We start from the raw sequence: 19,296 nt of genomic DNA, 5'->3' as shown, positions 1-19,296 counted from the left end.
GAAATAGTTAACTTGTCAAAAAAAAAAGAAAATCAGGTTATTTTTCAATGTTATTTAATATGAAAATCTACAGAACGTTATTAAATTAGTATTCTTAACAATATGAGTTATTTACAAAATATTTTACGCCAGCCGACGATATATATTGAAACCCACTTGAATAAATAATGAAAATGAAATGAACAGAAGACATATTATATTAATGGCATATATAAAGCCCAGAACAAATATACTATATTCTTAGATTCCTATAGACCTATAAAACAAACGTATATTGGACAAATAAATGTTTTCTGTTATTGTGCGTGATTCTAATATATATCTATTGTATTATATATCCACTATAAACTTATAAATATATATAAAACTTTATATACTTAATACTCTTTCTATTTTAATAACCAGATTTATCAAGAAAATGTGTCAAAATATATATATCCCTCACATTATAATTTTTAATGCAACTCATATATACTTATTCGTTTATTGAAAACCTTTCAAAACTGATCTAGTTTGTTTTCGATAAACATTTTACCTCTATATATAAGGCACGTTTATTTTTAAACACAATTTTTATTTTGACAGATTTTCACAAAAAATACCTATAAAATACGATCTTTGGTAAAAATACAACTTTTACTCTATGTTTGGGTTCAATGGCTGAGAAATTTTACAGATCAAATATACTTATTATAAATTATTTCATATATTGTTGTTAAAGTAATGAACAATCTTAAATATGTATTATAAAATGTATTAATAATACATTTTAAAGCGTCAACAATACGTTTCATTTCAGTAATTAAATTCACATCTTGTCATTAGTTTTGGACCCCGCCAAAAATATAGTTAATATTACTGGCCTTTAACATTAGGGTTGCCAGTTAGTCCAGGCCTAATTTTTCCTGGTCAGGCCACAAATGAAATCCTCTTTGGTGTCAGATCCATTTTTTAAACTACCAAGATCCGTTTCCTTCATTATTATTTATTTTTCACTTTCTTAAAACAGTGTCGACACGCACTGTTTGTTCTATCATTCAGAAACTGTAAAAAAAAATATATTTATTGACAGTTTCTTACAAATAACAAAAGTGCATTGTTGGTTGGTCATAAATGTTCATGCAGGCTAACTTGATGTGCTGTTGACTGTACTATACATACCCATATGTAGAACATAGTATGTATAATATTAGAAGTGTAACTTAACGCTAATATTGCATGCCTGTAAGGGTAAACTGTTGAAACTAAATTATTGTATAAGCCATCTGTATCTTGTACTACACAGTTATACATAAGGATATTTGAGTTTGAGATCCATCCTTCAGCCATCACGCCATTAAACTAGGCGTGAGTCTGTACCTATCTCGATTGGCGAGCAGCATTGTGAGCACAGAAATAAGTCGTTTAAAATTAGGTTATAATGACTCCCAAGCTACAAAAACTGTACCTACTGTAAATTTGTGTAATTTGTTTTTTATGACTGTTTGTGTCAAATAAATAAAAACATAGTGATGTACCTAATTTGTTTGTTTATATTAGCGCTAAACTATATTTGGCTCGACATGGCTGACTTTAAAAGAAAAAAATTTTTTTTTACAAAAGCTATCTAATATTTGTGAATTCCAGGACACAAAATTGAAACCAGCAGTCTTAGTGCGGGTTAGCATTGCGCCATTGTGACGCAACGACAACCACACTGCAATGTGATTACAGTGTGGTTGTCGTTGCAACCAGTCGTTGTCGTTTGCATCTCACTTCGAATCGATTCGACGGTGAGAAGTGAAATGCAAACCCGCACTAAGCACGCTGAACATGGGACAACGCGCAAAATACCGGAGCAATCTGCAGCATCTGGAAAACCTAATTTACACGTGTCATACCAACCATTTTCTTATGAAAACAACTATTAGGTATAATTTATATTATACATATATCAACATTTGCAGGCAAAAATCACTACAACGTTCTTAGAATTCTATTTCACAAGATACAAGCGACTGGTCCTCTCAGAGTCAGCATATCTGAACCTAGAAGACGTGCCGGATTGTGAGTGGCGACTTAAAACAATTGCCGCCGGAAGGCAATTCAAATTTTGCCGCCATTTCGAACTGTCATTTTGGCCAGGTATGCTTTACAAAAAGTCATGTTATTCGTTCCTGCACCGCAATCGCATATACGTAATGTAAAAAAACGTCAAATTCCTCAATCGGACAAGTTATGTGGTGAAATCTAATAACATTTTAATTATGCCGCCAGCCTACTGATAAATCCGTCACTACTACGGGCAATTTGCAATAGGTGACAATCTAAGGTCAGTACTTCAGAGTTCCCGTTGCGGGTAAATAAGGCATTGTATAGTATATAAAACACAAGGTTTGAGGTACCTCGGTCACGTGAAGTAAAATGGTAGAAAGAGACATCTTTAATTTTGGCTATGAATGCTTATAGGCCCTATGAATGCCTCAAACCGAGTCCTAATGGATCCGTGGCTAAAAATGCGTACCAACATATAATTATTTTAAGTAGATATACTTAGGTACTGTTAGAAAAAGGAGTCTTGTTGATCTGTGGCGCGAAATCCAAAATGCAACACGTCATCCGAAATCCCGCCAAAACGAAGGAACACACCGCATACAGCCAAAACCGTAGCCACATTTTTTTTTTCACAACAAGGCACAAGAATCAACATTGCTTTCAACTCGAGCTGGAATCACTAGTGCTGCTATCTCGCTTCCTCTTGCTCTTCTTGTCTTTGTGCCTGTCGTGTCTGTCCTTGTGTCTGGGGCTACGTTTGGGGCTCTCGCGGCGGACTCGATGATGTCAAATCCCTGAGTCATCAGTGGTGTGGTGAATGTTGTTCAAGGATTCTTCGGACGATTGTGATTTTTGTTTTTTCTTTGAGCTGGAAATAGGTTAGAATTATTGTAGCACTAGTACAGAGTAGATGTCTCTCATCTTCGCGTGTCCCCGGTTGCATTCAGGGCAACGTGTGACGCCACGATACCAAGGATCAGTGTCATTTTACCTTAAAAATTGTGTACCTAAATAAAAACAGTGGGAGAACTTAGCGGCTAAGGAAGCGGAAAAATGATCAGATGAGAGAAATAATATCAGCTGGCTATGGGGCGGCGACAATCTAGTTTGCAGTTTGGCGATTTTTTTTATCTAGGTGATAATTTAACTGTTTATCTAGATAAATAAAAATCATTTCATCAATTTGACGATCATCAAAACTTTTATTTTAATTTCTTTTATTGACAAAAACATATTTACCTCTTTTTCTTTTCATTTTCCGTAGACATTTGGTCCTTGAATAGCGTCGACAACTCCAGCTCTCGAATCTCATCAGAATTTGTCAGCAATATAGCTCTGAAATCACACAAACATATTCAGTGGTGTGTCGCCTCACGATAGGCGCAGGCGTATCGGGCCTTAGGTGAAATACGCCACAGTATTAAGGTTAGATATATAAATAAATAAATAAATATATTAGGACAAACCACACAGATTGAGCTAGCCCCAAAGTAAGTTCGAAACTTGTGTTATGGGATGCTAACTCAACGGTACTATATTTTATAACAAATACATATATAGATAAACATCCAAGACCCGGGCCAATCAGAAAAAGATCGTTTTCCATCATGACTCGACCGGGTATCGAACCCGGGACCTCTCGGTTCAGTGGCAAGAACTTTACCACTGCGCCACCGAGGTCGTATATACTCAAATGCTAGGGAGGTCTACCACTAGGTTAAATGGTCTGTGCCTACCACGAAACATAAAACACATAAGTAGCACGTTACTAACGTCCACCGCTGTCTCCTTTTCCCATATCGTGTAAGTAAGTACGCAATTACGCATCGTGTAAAAAAAGAGAGAACGTGTGGATTCTCTTTATAAGTATACTAGATGTTGCCCGGGGCTTCGCTCCCGTGGGAATTTTGAGATCAAATATATCCTATGAAATCGGTTCGGTAGCTTCGGAGATGACCCGCCTCAAACATACAAATTCACAAACGCTTACCTCTTTATAACAATAGATTAGATTATCTGGTTTATTTGTGAGGAAACATCCAGAATTATTCACAAAAGCAAACCCAAATAGGAGACATTTTGTCAAGAGATCCAACAAGATTGCTTTTGCCATTTTCTAGAACTGCACTTTTTCGGAAAAAAATATTTTAGGGTTATTTTAATTATATAATAAGATTCCACAAGCGATTCGTGAACTGCCACATAATCATTTTAGCAATGGCTTAACCAAATGGCTTTCTTTTTGAATAAATGTTTCTATTCATTATTAATTTTTAGAATAACTGACATTATTTATATAAAATTCAGTACGTACATTTTTATTTGATTTAAATTTTAGTCACTGATTGCATGTTGACTATCTGGTAATAAATAATTGTGTACTTCGTCAACCACACAAATAGGTACATTTGCATGCTGGGTTGCTGGTATCAAACGCAAAACCTCCTAAAGACTACTTGGGTACATCGAAACAAGCAACTTTTATTCTGTGACTTTTCGTGATTAGGAATTTTTTTTTTTTCTTAAAAAGTACAACCGAATTTGTGATTATACACATCAAAACTCTATATAATAGCCGAGCAACACGAGACAGCGTTATGTAGCGGAATCGAACAGAGTTAACGTTTCTTAGAAACGACATTAAAACTAAAAAAAAGGTAGGTAAATTACGTATTATTTACGTAAGGTAAAAGGTATTTATTAGGTACGTTTAGATAAAAGTCTTAGAACAAAAGATGTTAGTCTTTATGTACCTTATGCGTTAGATTAAATGCGTTAGACCTTTTTGGTTATACGTTAGATACCAGTACGGCTGCACTATTTAAAAACACTGTATTGACCATTTCACAAATATTATTACAGGAGAGCGTTTTTTCTAAAATTATTAAATTTAATATATTTTCAATCGATTTCTTCGTGAAACTGTTCATTTTATTATAAAATATGAATTATTGCAGCAGTGTAGATAAATAGATTGCAAAATATAATTAAAAACAGGGTTTTGAAAAAAAAATAGTAATTTAAAAATTATATAGTCGGAATTTCAATAGTAAAACACTTAATAGTCCCATTCCGTGTTTTAAATTTAATAAATTGTTTTTTTTTCTTGATCTGGCTTTAAGGTGCCTTAAAGCCAGACTACGTAACCCTGTATAGCTAAATAGACTTGTTCTGATCACTATGCACTGTATCTGTTGTTACTGTAACCTACTTAACAAATAAATTATTTTTGATTTGATTTGAAGCAATGACGTGCTAGTTACGTGTTTTATGTTTCATGATAGCCCCTCGGAGTGATCTCATATATTGCCCTAATGACCAGACTAAACTGTTGTATGGGCTCGAACAAATAAATGACAGCATTTAGCTTTCCAAGTGCGTGGTTCATATTGCAAATCGTTTTGGAATTTAGGATAGTAAGTAGGTATTTAGTAGCTTTGTTCTAGGTATTTTCAATTTTCGCGAACCATAATAATCTGTGTTTTTTTGTACTTTGCCCGTTACTAGTAATCACTATTCACTACATAGTATAAAACAAAGACGCTTTCCGCTGTCTTGTTTACTGTTTGCTGTTGTTGTATTTTTAGATCTTTAAAACTACGCAACGGATTTTGAAGCGGGCTTTTTAAAAAGAAGCGTTATTCCTGTGGAAGGTTTATGTGTATAATTTACTATGGTTTAACCCGAGTGAAGCCGGGACGGGCCGCTAGTTTTAATTATAAAACATAAAACTACAAATGATTGTTCTGCTTGCTTATAGAGCGTATCACTAAACAATTACAATCAGGTTTTATCACTTTACAAAAGTTGGTAGAAACAAAACAAATTAGTTAGATTGCATTCTTAGTTGATTTTTAACCACCCGACGCAAAAAGAGGGGTGTTATAAGTTTAACGTGACTGTCTGTGTATCTGTCTGTGGCATCGTAACTTCCAAACTGATGAACCGATTTTCGTTTAGTTTTTTTTTGTGTCATAGATAATTTTATTCCGAGTGTTCTAAGCCATGTCTCGTGAAAATCTGTTCGGCCGTTAAACAGTTGTAGCGATATGAATAATTGAAAGTCGGTTTTTTTATTTTATTTGTCTAACAAATATATATTTATTTCAAACTTTATAGCATAAATGGTGAACTTATCTTCCAGACAATCATAAGACAGAACAGAAATAGCTTGGTGCAATAAAGTGCATAAAATATAACTAGCGTCTCGCCCCGGCTTCGCCCGGGTAAAACCAAAATAGAAAGCAGCCTATGTCACTCCTGAAGATTTCGCCTATCTCTATGCCAAATTTCATCAAAACGGCCTAGTAGTTTTTGAGTTTATATTCATTACAAACAAAAATTAAATATTTCCTCTATATAATATTAGTATGGATATTAGATGACATGACAGGATGATGAGCTCAATGACACAGTCCTCAGCCGGTGATAGTCGCGGTTAAGACACTCTCACAATGGTCGGTCATTGGATGGGTGAGCAAAATTATCTTGAACTCCTCCGCGTGCTTCGGAAGGCACGTAAAGCCGCTGGTCCTGGTCATATTTGCAGTTGTTAAAACCCGCCAATCCGCAATGTGCCCGCGTGGTGGGTCATGGCCGATACTCCTTATCCATAACGAAGGCCAGTGCCCCACCAGTGGGGACGTCAAAATGGCTGATGGTGACATGCTAGTGGATATAATTTACAATGAAATGAGAACCAATCAATGCTAACCCGAGTCACCTTGACACGGGTCGACCGAATCACCCATAGGGTTGGGCAAAAGCGCAGATATCGATACCTACATTATTTTGTTTCATCCCATTTGAGATTTGACGATTTCGGTGGCGCAGTGGTAAAGTACTTGCCTCTGAACCTAGAAGTCCCGGGTTCGATCCCCGGTCGGGTCATGATGGAAAATGACCTTTTTCTGATTGAGGCCCGGGTCTTGGATGTTTATCTACATATATGTATTTGTTATAAAATATGATATCGTTGAGTTAATATCTCGAACTTACTTTGGGGCTAGCTCAATCTGTTTGATTTGTCCTAATATTTATTATATAAGATAAATGAGTGATGTCATTTTTATCCAGTTTATAATTGTTTATTTGTAACTAGCTGCCGCCTACCCGCCCCAGCTTCGCACGGGTGCAATACTATGCATGTTAACATATTAAACCTCCTCTGGAATTTTTGATAAAGACCATTTTATACTACATTTGTATCTAGATACTTTTATTAATACAATTTTGAGTGAGTTTGACCTTAATCTAGCTAGATGGAAAGTAGAGATGAGGTGTTACTAGCAAGCTCAAATAGTGCCTATTCACTCTTGCTTTGAACCATAGATACAGTCCTAAATAGATTCAGATATAATATATCACTATATAGTATAAAATATAGTCATTTCCGGCTGTCTGTCCCTATTATACCATATTATATATTATATATATACCTAAAGTTTTTAAAACTACGCAACGGATTTTGATACGATTTTTTAACAGTGAATCACTTAGATAAGTTACAGGGTTACAGGTATCCAACGTAAAATCTCTTAAATACTACTTGGGTACATCAAAACAAGTCACTTTTATTCTACGACTTTTCGTGACTCATAGCTTTTTTTTCATATAAAAATAAATACAATCTTATTTGCGATTCTACACATTTTAACTATATGTAACAGCCAAGCAACACGAGACAGTACAATAGCGTTATGTAGCGGAATCGAACATAGAGGTAACGTATTATAGAAACGACATTAAAACTAAACAAAAGATTTTTTTGTATTTATTACGTTTAGACTAAAGTCTTAGAACCAAAGATGTCTCAATGTAACTTATGCGCCTTTGGAAGTTTATGCGTTAGATACCTGTAACCATGTATAAGTTAGGTATAGTATAAATTTATTATGGTTTACCCGAGTGAAGCCGGGTCGCTAGTATAGTATAAAAAGGTCATTAAAAATTATGTCTTTAAAAAATATAGACGTATTTTCTGTCGAAAAAGTGTCAATCGATAAGTAAACTACCCCATCTCTAGAGGGCGCGGCCTCAGCCGTCTGAACAATCGTTTGACCCGTCTGTATATATATATCTACTTACATATAGATATATACGTATATCTATTTCTTATAGGGTAGCGTCTGGCGCCTCAAAGGGTGAAGGGTGTTGGTGTTACCGTTTTGTTTAGATTTGAACCGCGGTCCTTATAATATGGGAATGTTTCATTTTCTGACAAATTAAGCGAAGTTTCGTTTCAATTAGTACCACTTATTTACTGCTTATTTTTATTGACACTAATTTGAAATAGATATTATGAACTGGTCATTTTTGGAAATTATCGTTTTTGGAAGTTGTCATTTTTGGAAGTTTGTCAAGTCTTTATTGCACGAAGAAAACACATACAAAGGTAACAATACTTATATAAAAAAGAGATGCGATTTTAATTAGTACTCTTTATTTACGTTAAGTATAGTTTACAGGCCACTTTAATTGACACTAATTTGACATGGATATTATGTAGTTGATCTATAGGGCAACTATTAGGCAACAATAGCATTCCTAAGGAGCGTTGACGTCAGTCAGACGGCCGGTTGTAAAATTACAGTCGAATCTTCAAAAGTGTAAGTGTAAGTGGGCTTCACAACCCCGAAGTTGTTGTGTATTTTTTTTTTATTGTCTTTTTCGGACGCTGTCATTTTTGAATGTTGTCGTTTTAGGAAGATGTAATTTTAGGAAGATGCAGTTCTCAGCTCTTACCTAATCCTCCTGCCGTCCACTTTGTCGTGTCTCCTGTCACTGATCATCGATATTGACGTCTCTCCTGTTTCATATTTTTTGTGTCTCTTCTCTTTGTGTTTCCTGTGAACAAAAAGTTTGTGAAAAATCATGAACTACCCATTTTATGATGAAAATATAGGGAAGTACTTACATACTTAACTAATTCTTGGTAGGTATAGGTACCTAAGTGAAATAATATATTTTTATTTAGTCCCGTAAAATTTAAAACTACTTACGATCTGTGTACGTGTACCAATCTGTTACGCTTTCACGGCTAAACTGCTGGGTCAATTTGGATGAAATTTAGAATAGATATAGTTAATGACGCGAAGTCAAACCTAACCGAGCGGGCAGAGTTACGGACAACATCGCTAGATATAAATTTCAATTTTATATCTAATCTATGCGTTCTTGAGATAACCGGTCTTGACAGACTGACAGCGAAATGATCCTAGGTATAAGCGTTCCTTTATTACCTTTTGTGGTATGGAAACCTAAAAACGATTTCAGTATCCAATCCCCAACTATTATTTTATTTTGAGGTTATTAACTTTCTTGCTTTTCTACACTAACCTGTGTTTCTTGTCCTTGTCTTTCTTCTCTCCCTTGTGCTTGCGTTTCTCTCTCTTCCTGTACACGGAGCCGCCATTGCCGTCGTCTACCGTCTCCAGATGGAGCACATACAGACGATATATTTGTAGTAATATTACCTGTGGAAGTAAAGAATGTGACAGTTTCTAACGAATCAATCTGAATCTTTTCAACCTAACCTAACCTAAATACGTCTGTCATATCTTATAACGTCACAGTTAAGGAGTCGAAAAGCATGACTAATGTATGTAAAAAAAACGGTAGGTAACTATTTCGGGTAATCAATTCAAATTATGAATTAAAGTGGCATTTATTAGGGTTGAAGACAGGCCCTTAAATTATAGAAATTCCAGTAAAAAAAAATACTGTGATAATGTCTATTGTCTTTGATATGACAAAAATAAAATCACACATTCTTGTACTCGTCCAAACGCTCCATACTAAGTTATAGGTACTTTAACGTGACGTCACGATTGAGTAATAGGTAATATCATAGCGAAAAAATTTGCGCATTACGCGCAAAACAATGACCACAAATTGGTGACCAATTAAGTAGATAATTTAGCTAACCAAATAGAAATGATTGCTCGCCAAAACATGTATAATTTGCTGACCGTTAAAATAACACTAGGTCTAAATCTTCCACGTATACCCACCAAGGTGTTCTTGCAAGTGAAGAATATGTTCATATAATTGACAATCTTATAGTGACATATGATGAGGAGTCGAAACGCCAAGAATGGCGCGTCCTGAAGGGCGATATTCATAATGATAGCGCAAACTTCTATGGAGCAGCAGCAGGCGCGACTATTCCTAGAAAGATGATAATATTTAGTCCGGGAGCCCGTGACTGGCGGATTCCGAAATATTTTGTTTGCAACGGCGTGGTTTGAGTAGATCTATAATAAATCGGAAATCTGGCAAGAATTAGGTACCAATTTTTAACCGATTATTCTTAAAAGTTAAAGCGTTCTAGATAAAGTATGTTTTATCTCATTCTGAAAATAAATAAATAAGGACAAATCACACAGATTGAGATAGCCCCAAAGTAAGTTCGAGACTTGTGTTTTGAGGTACTAACTCAACGATACTATATTTTATAACAAATACATATATAGATAAATAATATCCAAGATCCGGGTCAATCAGAAAAATATCACTTTCCATCATGACCCGACCGGGGATCGAACCCGGGACCTCTCGGTTCAGAGGCAAGCACTTTACCACTGCGCTACCGAGGTCATCCTAAGTCCTAAAATATCATGTAGGCATGTATGTAATTTGTTGTACTTTCGGTTTTTTGTACACCTAGTATAGTAGCAAGTAGCCAGATGACAAAATGTCATGGCATGGGCCATCGCTTATGGTTTTACCCGAACGAAGCCGGGAAAGGAGAAAAGTAAACAATAAATACATAATCGTTCCAGGGGGCGGGCCGAGTGGCCTTCTCCAACCAGCAGTCATACATCGCGGCCATCTCCGCGCGCTTCGTGCAGCTCCAACACTTTTAAAATATGAATTAACTCAACATTCAACACAAAAAGCTAATAAAATATAACTAAACCAAATGTACAAATGAAGCTGAGAAAATAAAAAAGAAATGAAAAGAATATTATTATACACTAAAGTTCCGTGCGTGAAAGTGTCAAAGGCGAATGCGTGCAGTGTCCATAATACGTACATGTCAGACCTATTAGCCGCGCCCCGGGATTTCCTGGACTTGGTTGCTGTCAGCACCACCGTGAACTGGACCAGTGACCACGACCAGATGGCCAGGGTCAACAGGACTAGAACCTTCTCCGTGGCAACCTTCTCGTCTTTGAACGAGTCGAAGAATTCTATGATATCTGCTGCCGTGCCTGTCAAAGACGGTCTGATGTACCTAAGCCATGCTAACCGCTGCTCGTAATTACTGTTCAACGAAGTTCAGAAATTCTTGAATGAAAATTTAATCATTTATTCAGAAATTAGGCCTTCACAGCCATCGATACCACTATCGCGTGACTTGTAGTCCCGCTTTAGAATAGGACCAGTCCATAAACGGCACTTATTCGCCTCGTGATGGATATCATCACGAAGAAGGCGTTCCCAAGAAGGGCTGACGTCAGGCAGGTGTAAAATTATTGCCATATCTGCAAAATTTTAAGTATTTTTACGCTGGCTTCACGGCGTCACACGACACAGCCCTGCATAAAACTCTATTAACTCTGTTTTCTCGGCATCTCCCAACACCAGCTGTCTGTTTAGAGCTCACAGAACAGCAGGCCTACAGTCAACTTTTACAGAACGATTCCAATGCAACTCAGTTTAATTTAGGAACCTAAAATGAATCGCATTCGTACAATAAATTAAGTCAATGGTACGAATTTGCGATGCAGTTCAGTTTAGGTCGTAAAGTGGATCGTTGGAGACGTTAAGAGATTATGGTAAGCCCCCTGAGGCCAGAGGAGATAACTACCCCGTGAGAGCTTCTCGGATCAGTTAATTGTGGATTTCTACATTTCCGTTCCGGTGGTCCAGTTTGGCTTTAGAAGTTACACGAGCTACACTCACCAATATAAACCAGTAACAGTTGGCTGAGCTGGTCGCGAGTCAGGTCTCCCTTAGGCAGCAGCCACCTCCCGACTATGAGTGTCAGCATGAGGAACTGCTCGATCAACGTCACCCACATGTCTGTGGGGATCTTGGTCGCCCCGGGTATTGGGATTTCAGTCTGCAAAGAATAATGGTATCAGAGTTTCTGTTGGTCTTTTTAAAACTTACAAATCTACTTTGGGCAAAAATAGATTATTTGTATGTATGTGTGCATGTATGTATGTGTTTGTAACGCGAGGTTTACGCGCCGAACAACTAGTAAATTTTATTTAACTAGTAACATGTTGTTCGCCGCTAACTTACTGGCTGGGACTGCATAAGTACCAAGTTTCTCCAATTAAGTAGTCATATTTTGACTCCTATACTCGCCCATTTGTTCAACCGGTGTTTTGAACTCGGTATTTTTCCAAGAGCCTTGAAACGTGCAATCATTCATCCAGTGCACAAGAGTGGGAACAGAGACGACATTAACAACTTTAGACCAATCTCGGTACTCTCTGCTATTTCCAAAATAATCGAAAAATTAATTAACTCGAGGTTAATAAATTATCTTAATAAATTCAAATTACTATCCTCACGTCAATATGGGTTTAGGTCAGGCAGGAGTACCGAAGATGCTGTGGCTGATTTGACTAACTTGGTAGTATCTCAACTCGATTCTGGCAAAAAATGTTTAACGCTATTCCTTGATTTAAAAAATGCTTTTGATACGGTCTCTGTTCCAGCTCTTGTGCAAAAACTCGAGAGGATTGGTGTACGAGGCGTTCCGCTGAGGCTCTTGTCTGACTACCTAAATGAGCGAAAGCAAAGAGTTAAAGTGGGTGACTTCACTAGTCGCGACACATCTATAAGATACGGTGTTCCCCAGGGCAGCGTGCTTGGCCCGACTCTTTTCTTAATTTATATTAATAGTTTATGTGAGCTGAATCTTGAGGGCGGTCAGGTATTTTGCTATGCGGACGACACTGCCATCGTCTTTTCGGGTAACTCCTGGAGGAATGTATATGATCTAGCGGAGCGTGGACTTATAGCTGCTCAAGATTGGCTGAAATGTAATTTACTTACACTCAACCTTACTAAGACAAACTATATTGCCTTTTCTATTAGAAATAATACGCAACCACCCCTAAATCTATCATTAAAAATCCACACTTGCGGGGGCTCCCTCGAGGACTGTGATTGCCTTGCTGTTGCTAAAGTGACATCTACGAAATACTTGGGAGTTATCATTGACCAAAACTTAAATTGGTTCTCTCATGTTGATATGGTTGCAGCTAGGATAAGAAAACTTTCATGGATCTTTAAATATTTAAGGCATATAGCCAACCCTAAACTCCTTCATAATATCTATGTATCTCTTATTCAATCAGTGCTTATTTATTGTATTTCGGTTTGGGGCTGCGTGGCTAAAACGAAACTTATTGAACTTGAACGTGCCCAACGCTCCTTGTTAAAACTTATGCATTTTAAACCATATCGATACCCTACCCATATGCTGTACGCGGAAACTAATGTTCTTACTATTAGGCAACTTTACATTTTACACTCTGTTCTTAGACTACATAAAACCTTAAAATATGACAAAACCATTTTAACTCAGAGAAGAGTGAACGTAATCAACATACAACCTTCTAAAACTATTTTTGAATCTAAACAAAGCCGTAAATTAACTGAATATCTGTATAAGACACTTAATAACAAAATGAAAATCTATTCTAAAACCTATTATGACTGTAAACGAGAAGTATCATCCTGGTTACAGAAGCTTACGTATGATGATACTGAAGCGCTACTTGTTAAAGTTATTTAAAATAAGCTAAATGCATACACATCTGTGAGGAAATATCTATTATATACCTACATAATTCACAAATGTACTTAATTAAGATAAATTAATATAAGATTAACTTAAATATTATGATCATACTTTAGTTTTGTTCTCTTATGTCATTGTACCGAAAGAGCGGGACTCGCCAGATACAGGTTTTACAAACTTAATTGGTGAGCCCCTGCAACCTCTGTATTGTAAATTTTTGTTATAGAATAAATGATTTTGATTTTGATTTTGATTTTGAACTTAGACCTCGCGATCACAATGAATTTTTACAAAATTGTGAATTTAGATGCCCCACGAACTTAAAAAATCTATTGACAGCTTCTACAAACCTTTTAAATTTCATCAAAATCAGACCAACGGTTCGAAAGTTATCGCGTTACAAACATACACACAAAAAGTCGATATGTAGACCTCGCTCGCTTCGCTCGTTCGGTCAATTATTCGGTGGGAAAATCAGAGCATATTTTTTGTTTTTTTTTTTTGTTATTTATATATAGTGTGTTTCAGTTTGATAAATTACCTCATAAGCAGTATTGTTGGTTATGCTGCTCTTGTTGGCCAGTCGCATGTCCACCTTGTGTAGCTCCAGCAGCCATATCGCCGGTACCACCAGCCCCAGGTAGATGAACACGGATGGACAGAACCTGGAGAGACAAGAATCCTTACTGGATACACTCTTTCTTAGTAAGAAAAGATAATGCCCTTATGGCATGATAACGACAGACACTGTTTAAATGAGTTTCTTTCGGCATTTCTTCTCAGCAGTGGTCGTTCCGAAATGCTAGTTTAGTTTGGAGGTTTTTCAGAAAATACTATCCTATTAATATAAATGCGAAAGTTTGTGAGGATGTATGTATATTTGTTACAATTACACGCAAAATGTTCTAAACGGATTGTCATAACAATCCGTTTAATTTAGTACACGCGAGCAGAATATAATCTGGAAAAACACATAGGGTCCTTTTTATATCGAAATTTCCACGGGAGCGAAGCCCCAGAGCGCAGCTAGTGTAGTATAAAATTTGACGTGAAAAAGTGTCTGTGAAGGTCTAATTTGTAAGTAAGTAATTGTTTTGATATCTCTCTCATCTTCACATGTTCCGGTTGCGTTCGGGTCTGTGACGCCGCGAGCCCGTCAGCGTAAAAAATAACCTAAAAAAAAAAGATTCACCTGTGATTTTACAACCGACCATATATAATGATATATATGCCTGAGGGCTCAGTGCGGGTTTGCCATCAAATTGCGCCATTGTGACGCAACGACAACCACACTGCAATGCCATTGGGTCGCTGCGTCTCACTTCGAATTGATTCGATGTTGAGAAGCGAATTGCAAACCCGCACTAAGCCCTCTGATGTCAACTCTCTGGGAATGATCTTGCTGCATATACATATCTACAATTAGAATAGAATAACATAATTGGAAACTTCACCTACTTATATAAAAAGACTGTCATTGACAGAACAGGCCACGTTTATTTAAGTATATTGAGTAGGGCGCGCCACATTAGTGTCGGGGCGGGGGGCGAGGAAGGTAAACATTTTCGAATTAAAATCACTTTCAGGCAAATTAACTGTGAAAATAAAGGTTTAGACAGGCCCTATATTGGATTCGAAGCGGTGGTGTATGGTGCCTGTGAATGAGAAGTCCCAGGTTCGTATCCTACTCGTGCCACACGAGTTTGTATACCAATCTGACTCACATATAGTAGTTTTCATTATCGTGAGGAAACCTGCACACTGGTTGATTATTAACTTGTTTGTGAAATGGAGAAGGCATTGGCAAACCATTCCGTTAATAATGCCAAGAAAGTTGTTGTGTGTGTTTCCTTTCAAGTCATGACCACGACCCTCAGCCATGAGGAATACGACTATGAAGAGACCTATATAAAACAAACAAACATTATCAAAACCTGTTCAGGAGTTCTTCGTATAGCTTAGCTTTCGTAAAAGCGGTCGTAGCATGAAATCCAATTTTATTTTCCAATACGTTTTAGTAGTTTCAGTATCTGTGTGTCTGTAATCAAATGTCAGTACTATAAAGCTAGCATTCCCACCGACCTACTTCGGTTTAATAAATTAGATTAAAATTATTTTTAAAGCTTTAAATGCTTTGTAAATATGTATTCGTGGGTAGGTAAGTAAATAAGTATCTACGTATGCGTTTGTGAAGAAATCTGCTTCATAGCATGCTGATAATGTAATATTTTCAGTGGTAATAGGTATATGAATTGATTCGGCCGAACTGGCATGGTCTCGATAGCTCAGTGGTTAAAAGCAAGTTAGACAGGGGCGCGGGTTCAATTCTAGTTCTTATTAAATTATTTAAAAACATATTACTGAACTGAACTGAATATTATTTAAAAACATATTATGGCACTTAAAAATTAGCCGAAAGAATACCTAACCCTACCGCCATTGACCTTCCAGCTCACGCTTGACATTTTCTGTTGTATGAATGGCCAGCCAAGTAGAACCAAGGTTCTCGAAGCTTAACTTAGTTGCATAGATCACCTTTGCGTTTTGTTTTTGTTTTAAAGAGCTTTGCTGAGGTTTAAAATTTAATTTTAATTTTTTTCTTCTAGCTCACAATTTTTTTCTTGCTATTCAAGTTCCACTGCTGGGCGGAAGGGCTCCCCAAGATCTTTCTTTACGCATCTTTATAAGAGTGTGTTAAAATGTTGTATGAAAGTTCCGTAATTTTTCAAGAAATTTTAAGAGTTAAATTCGTGGATATTCTATGCCTGTGCGAGCGAAATAGGGGTTATGAATTTGTATGAAACTTCGTCATTCTTCAAGAGACACGTTTTTTATTTAAATGGTTAGTAATCAATTTCAATTGTATCATGAATTGGAAAAACAATTGTATCATGAATTGGAAAAACAATTGTATCATGAATTGGAAAAACAATTGTATCATGAATTGGAAAAACAATTGTATCATGAATTGGAAAAACAATTGTATCATGAATTGGAAAAACAATTGTATCATGAATTGGAAAAACAATTGTATCATGAATTGGAAAAACAATTGTATCATGAATTGGAAAAACAATTGTATCATGAATTGGAAAAACAATTGTATCATGAATTTGAAAAACAATTGTATCATGAATTGGAAAAACAATTGTATCATGAATTGGAAAAACAATTGTATCATGAATTGGAAAAACAATTGTATCATGAATTGGAAAAACAATTGTATCATGAATTGGAAAAACAATTGTATCATGAATTGGAAAAACAATTGTATCATGAATTGGAAAAACAATTGTATCATGAATTGGAAAAACAATTGTATCATGAATTGGAAAAACAATTGTATCATGAATTGGAAAAACAATTGTATCATGAATTGGAAAAACAATTGTATCATGAATTGGAAAAACAATTGTATCATGAATTGGAAAAACAATTGTATCATGAATTGGAAAAACAATTGTATCATGAATTGGAAAAACAATTGTATCATGAATTGGAAAAACAATTGTATCATGAATTGGAAAAACAATTGTATCATGAATTGGAAAAACAATTGTATCATGAATTGGAAAAACAATTGTATCATGAATTGGAAAAACAATTGTATCATGAGAAACACTAATCACGTTTGCCGTAAAGCTCGGAAAAAGAAATGTATGGAAACTCAATGTATGCAATCACCTTCAGTGGATTACGAAAATTATAACCCTATGGGTTGAAATAGGAGTTGCAAGTATGTATGAAACGTCATTTGTGAAGTGAGACACATGCTTTAAATTTATGGCTAGTCTGTTATTAAAAAATTGGTTAATTATATATATATATATATATATATCGAGTGCTGATGAAAGGAAAATATATATATATATATCGAGTGCTGATGAAAGGAAAATATATATATATATATTTTCCTTTCATCAGCACTCGATCACAATAATAATAGGTTTCAGTATACCTTTTGACTGCTTGTGTACTTTATTGTGTATTTATATTGTTATATTACTGATAAAAAAGGGGTAAGCCCTTCTGGCATGATAGGGAACAACACTGTCTGAATGAGTTTCTTTCGGCATTTCTTCTCCGCAGTGGTCGTTCCTAAATCCTAGTAGGTAGTTTGTAGCTTTGGTAAATATCATTTAATTTAAAATATGACATGAAAAACTGGCTATGAAGGCCTAATTTCTGAATAAATTATTTGATTTCGATTTTCGGTACCTACATATACTGGTAAAAAATAATAATATATTGATTCTAAAAATTTCATACTTATGGGGGGGAGTACCTTTATTTAACTAGGTATAAAAGTTTGTTAGATTATCTTTTTTAAGTTATAAATATGAATATTTGTATAAAATCCTTATACTTCCAATAATTTAAATACCTAAGCTTTAATTTAAAATTAATAGTAATGTTGATTGTTAAACGTATTAATAACCAGCTTACCATTTCCACTCCTGATTTTCCTTGATGGTCAGCGTGAAGATTCCTTCAAAAATCAACAGCAAAATCGGTGACGCCAAATACCAATACTCTATATTGTTTTTAAATAACGTCACTTGCCATATTGCTATGATACCGTGACAGGCAAACACTAGTCTCGTTATAACGGCTTTTATTGTGGCCAAAACTTTGCCTACATTTGCCATTTTTTATATATAATTTAAACAGCATTGATATTAGGCTGTATGACGTCATATGCTCGCGTTTATTTCTTTTTAAAATCTGTTTATTTAAAAATATTGATAGTTTTCAAAGCGCGTTGTTTGAAAAAAGAACTCTATTTATTTTTTCGTTTTACCGTTGTGCTAGACGCATTTACAATACTGGCTGTATGTAACTATTTATTTTTCAAATTTAATATTGTTTATTTTTTTTTACACTTTTTTATAGAAATTATTTTTTTCATAAGGCACTATAGACACATGTTATTTTTTTAAAAGGCACACTATAAGGCACTTAAAATAATATATGTAAATCATATCATATCGATACGAACGAATTCATTTATTTTCTCCTCCATTGCGGACATATTTCGCCAACAACGAAACGACACTGATACAAAAAGAAATCTTCTCAAAATGCATTGCTTTGCGATGTTTCGTTAACATCCACAATATATGGTATTACATTACCGCGTTTCCTTTGCCCGAAAAACTTAAATCAATAAAAAAGAAGCAATGTATAGTTTTCTTTGGAGAAATTCAACATGGCGTCGCAAGATTGCGCGCGCAAATCAGAAAATGGCCAATCACAACCCATTTTCAGAGAAAAGGGCTTGGAATGTATTACAAAATTGCCTTTTACGATGTTCCAGCGGGATAAGTCTTTATTATATGAGCTATAAAGGTGAGTTTGGAATGTATGTATGTTTGAATGAGGGAATATTTATCTTTAGGGTACATTTACAATGCTTAGTCATCATTTTCTACAATTTTATTGTCAGTTTTGGCATAATGGTTGGTAGGTGGCTCGCCTAATGGTCTTGGGTTCGA

At 35.6% G+C, this 19,296-nt stretch overlaps 2 protein-coding genes across 3 annotated transcripts in view; one reads left to right on the top strand and one right to left on the bottom strand.

The window, feature by feature from the left end:
- Positions 1-10,916, top strand: part of orb2 — an 87,054-nt gene extending 76,138 nt beyond the window's left edge. Inside the window, exon 8 of the mRNA XM_053766718.2 lies at positions 10,818-10,916. Within this exon, the coding sequence (XP_053622693.1) occupies positions 10,818-10,901 (84 nt within the window). The 3' untranslated portion in view covers positions 10,902-10,916. The remainder of the gene's footprint in view (positions 1-10,817) is intronic.
- LOC128682153 (uncharacterized protein) lies at positions 38-18,838 on the bottom strand. Of its 2 annotated transcripts, none has more exons than XM_053766720.1 (9): positions 18,248-18,838; positions 14,343-14,466; positions 11,944-12,103; positions 11,072-11,249; positions 10,047-10,203; positions 9,373-9,509; positions 8,779-8,880; positions 3,274-3,369; positions 38-2,902 (listed from the first exon to the last, which is right to left on the bottom strand). In XM_053766720.1, the coding sequence occupies exons 1-9, from the start codon at positions 18,448-18,450 to the stop codon at positions 2,821-2,823; spliced, it is 1,239 nt and encodes a 412-aa protein (XP_053622695.1). In that variant the 5' UTR covers positions 18,451-18,838; the 3' UTR covers positions 38-2,820. The 2 variants fall into 2 exon arrangements, with proteins under 2 accessions (XP_053622695.1, XP_053622696.1); XM_053766721.1 differs by having other exon boundaries at positions 11,081-11,249.
- Between the last annotated feature and the right edge of the window lie 458 nt (positions 18,839-19,296).

The sequence above is a fragment of the Plodia interpunctella genome, chromosome 29, assembly GCF_027563975.2.
Source record: "Plodia interpunctella isolate USDA-ARS_2022_Savannah chromosome 29, ilPloInte3.2, whole genome shotgun sequence".
NCBI classification, from domain to species: Eukaryota; Metazoa; Arthropoda; class Insecta; order Lepidoptera; family Pyralidae; genus Plodia; species Plodia interpunctella.
Note: the sequence above shows the minus strand (reverse complement) of the source record. Positions and strands in the feature narration are given on the sequence as shown.

Excerpts from the sequence above, each read along its gene's own strand:
- LOC128682153 (XM_053766720.1), bottom strand. The coding sequence starts at position 18,450 with ATGGCAAATGTAGGCAAAGTTTTGGCCACAATAAAAGCCGTTATAACG. Across the intron at positions 12,104-14,342 it reads CCAACAATACTGCTTATGAG|ACTGAAATCCCAATACCCGG; the intron begins GTAATTTATCAA and ends TATTCTTTGCAG. Across the intron at positions 9,510-10,046 it reads TCACTTGCAAGAACACCTTG|GTAATATTACTACAAATATA; the intron begins GTGGGTATACGT and ends TTACTTCCACAG.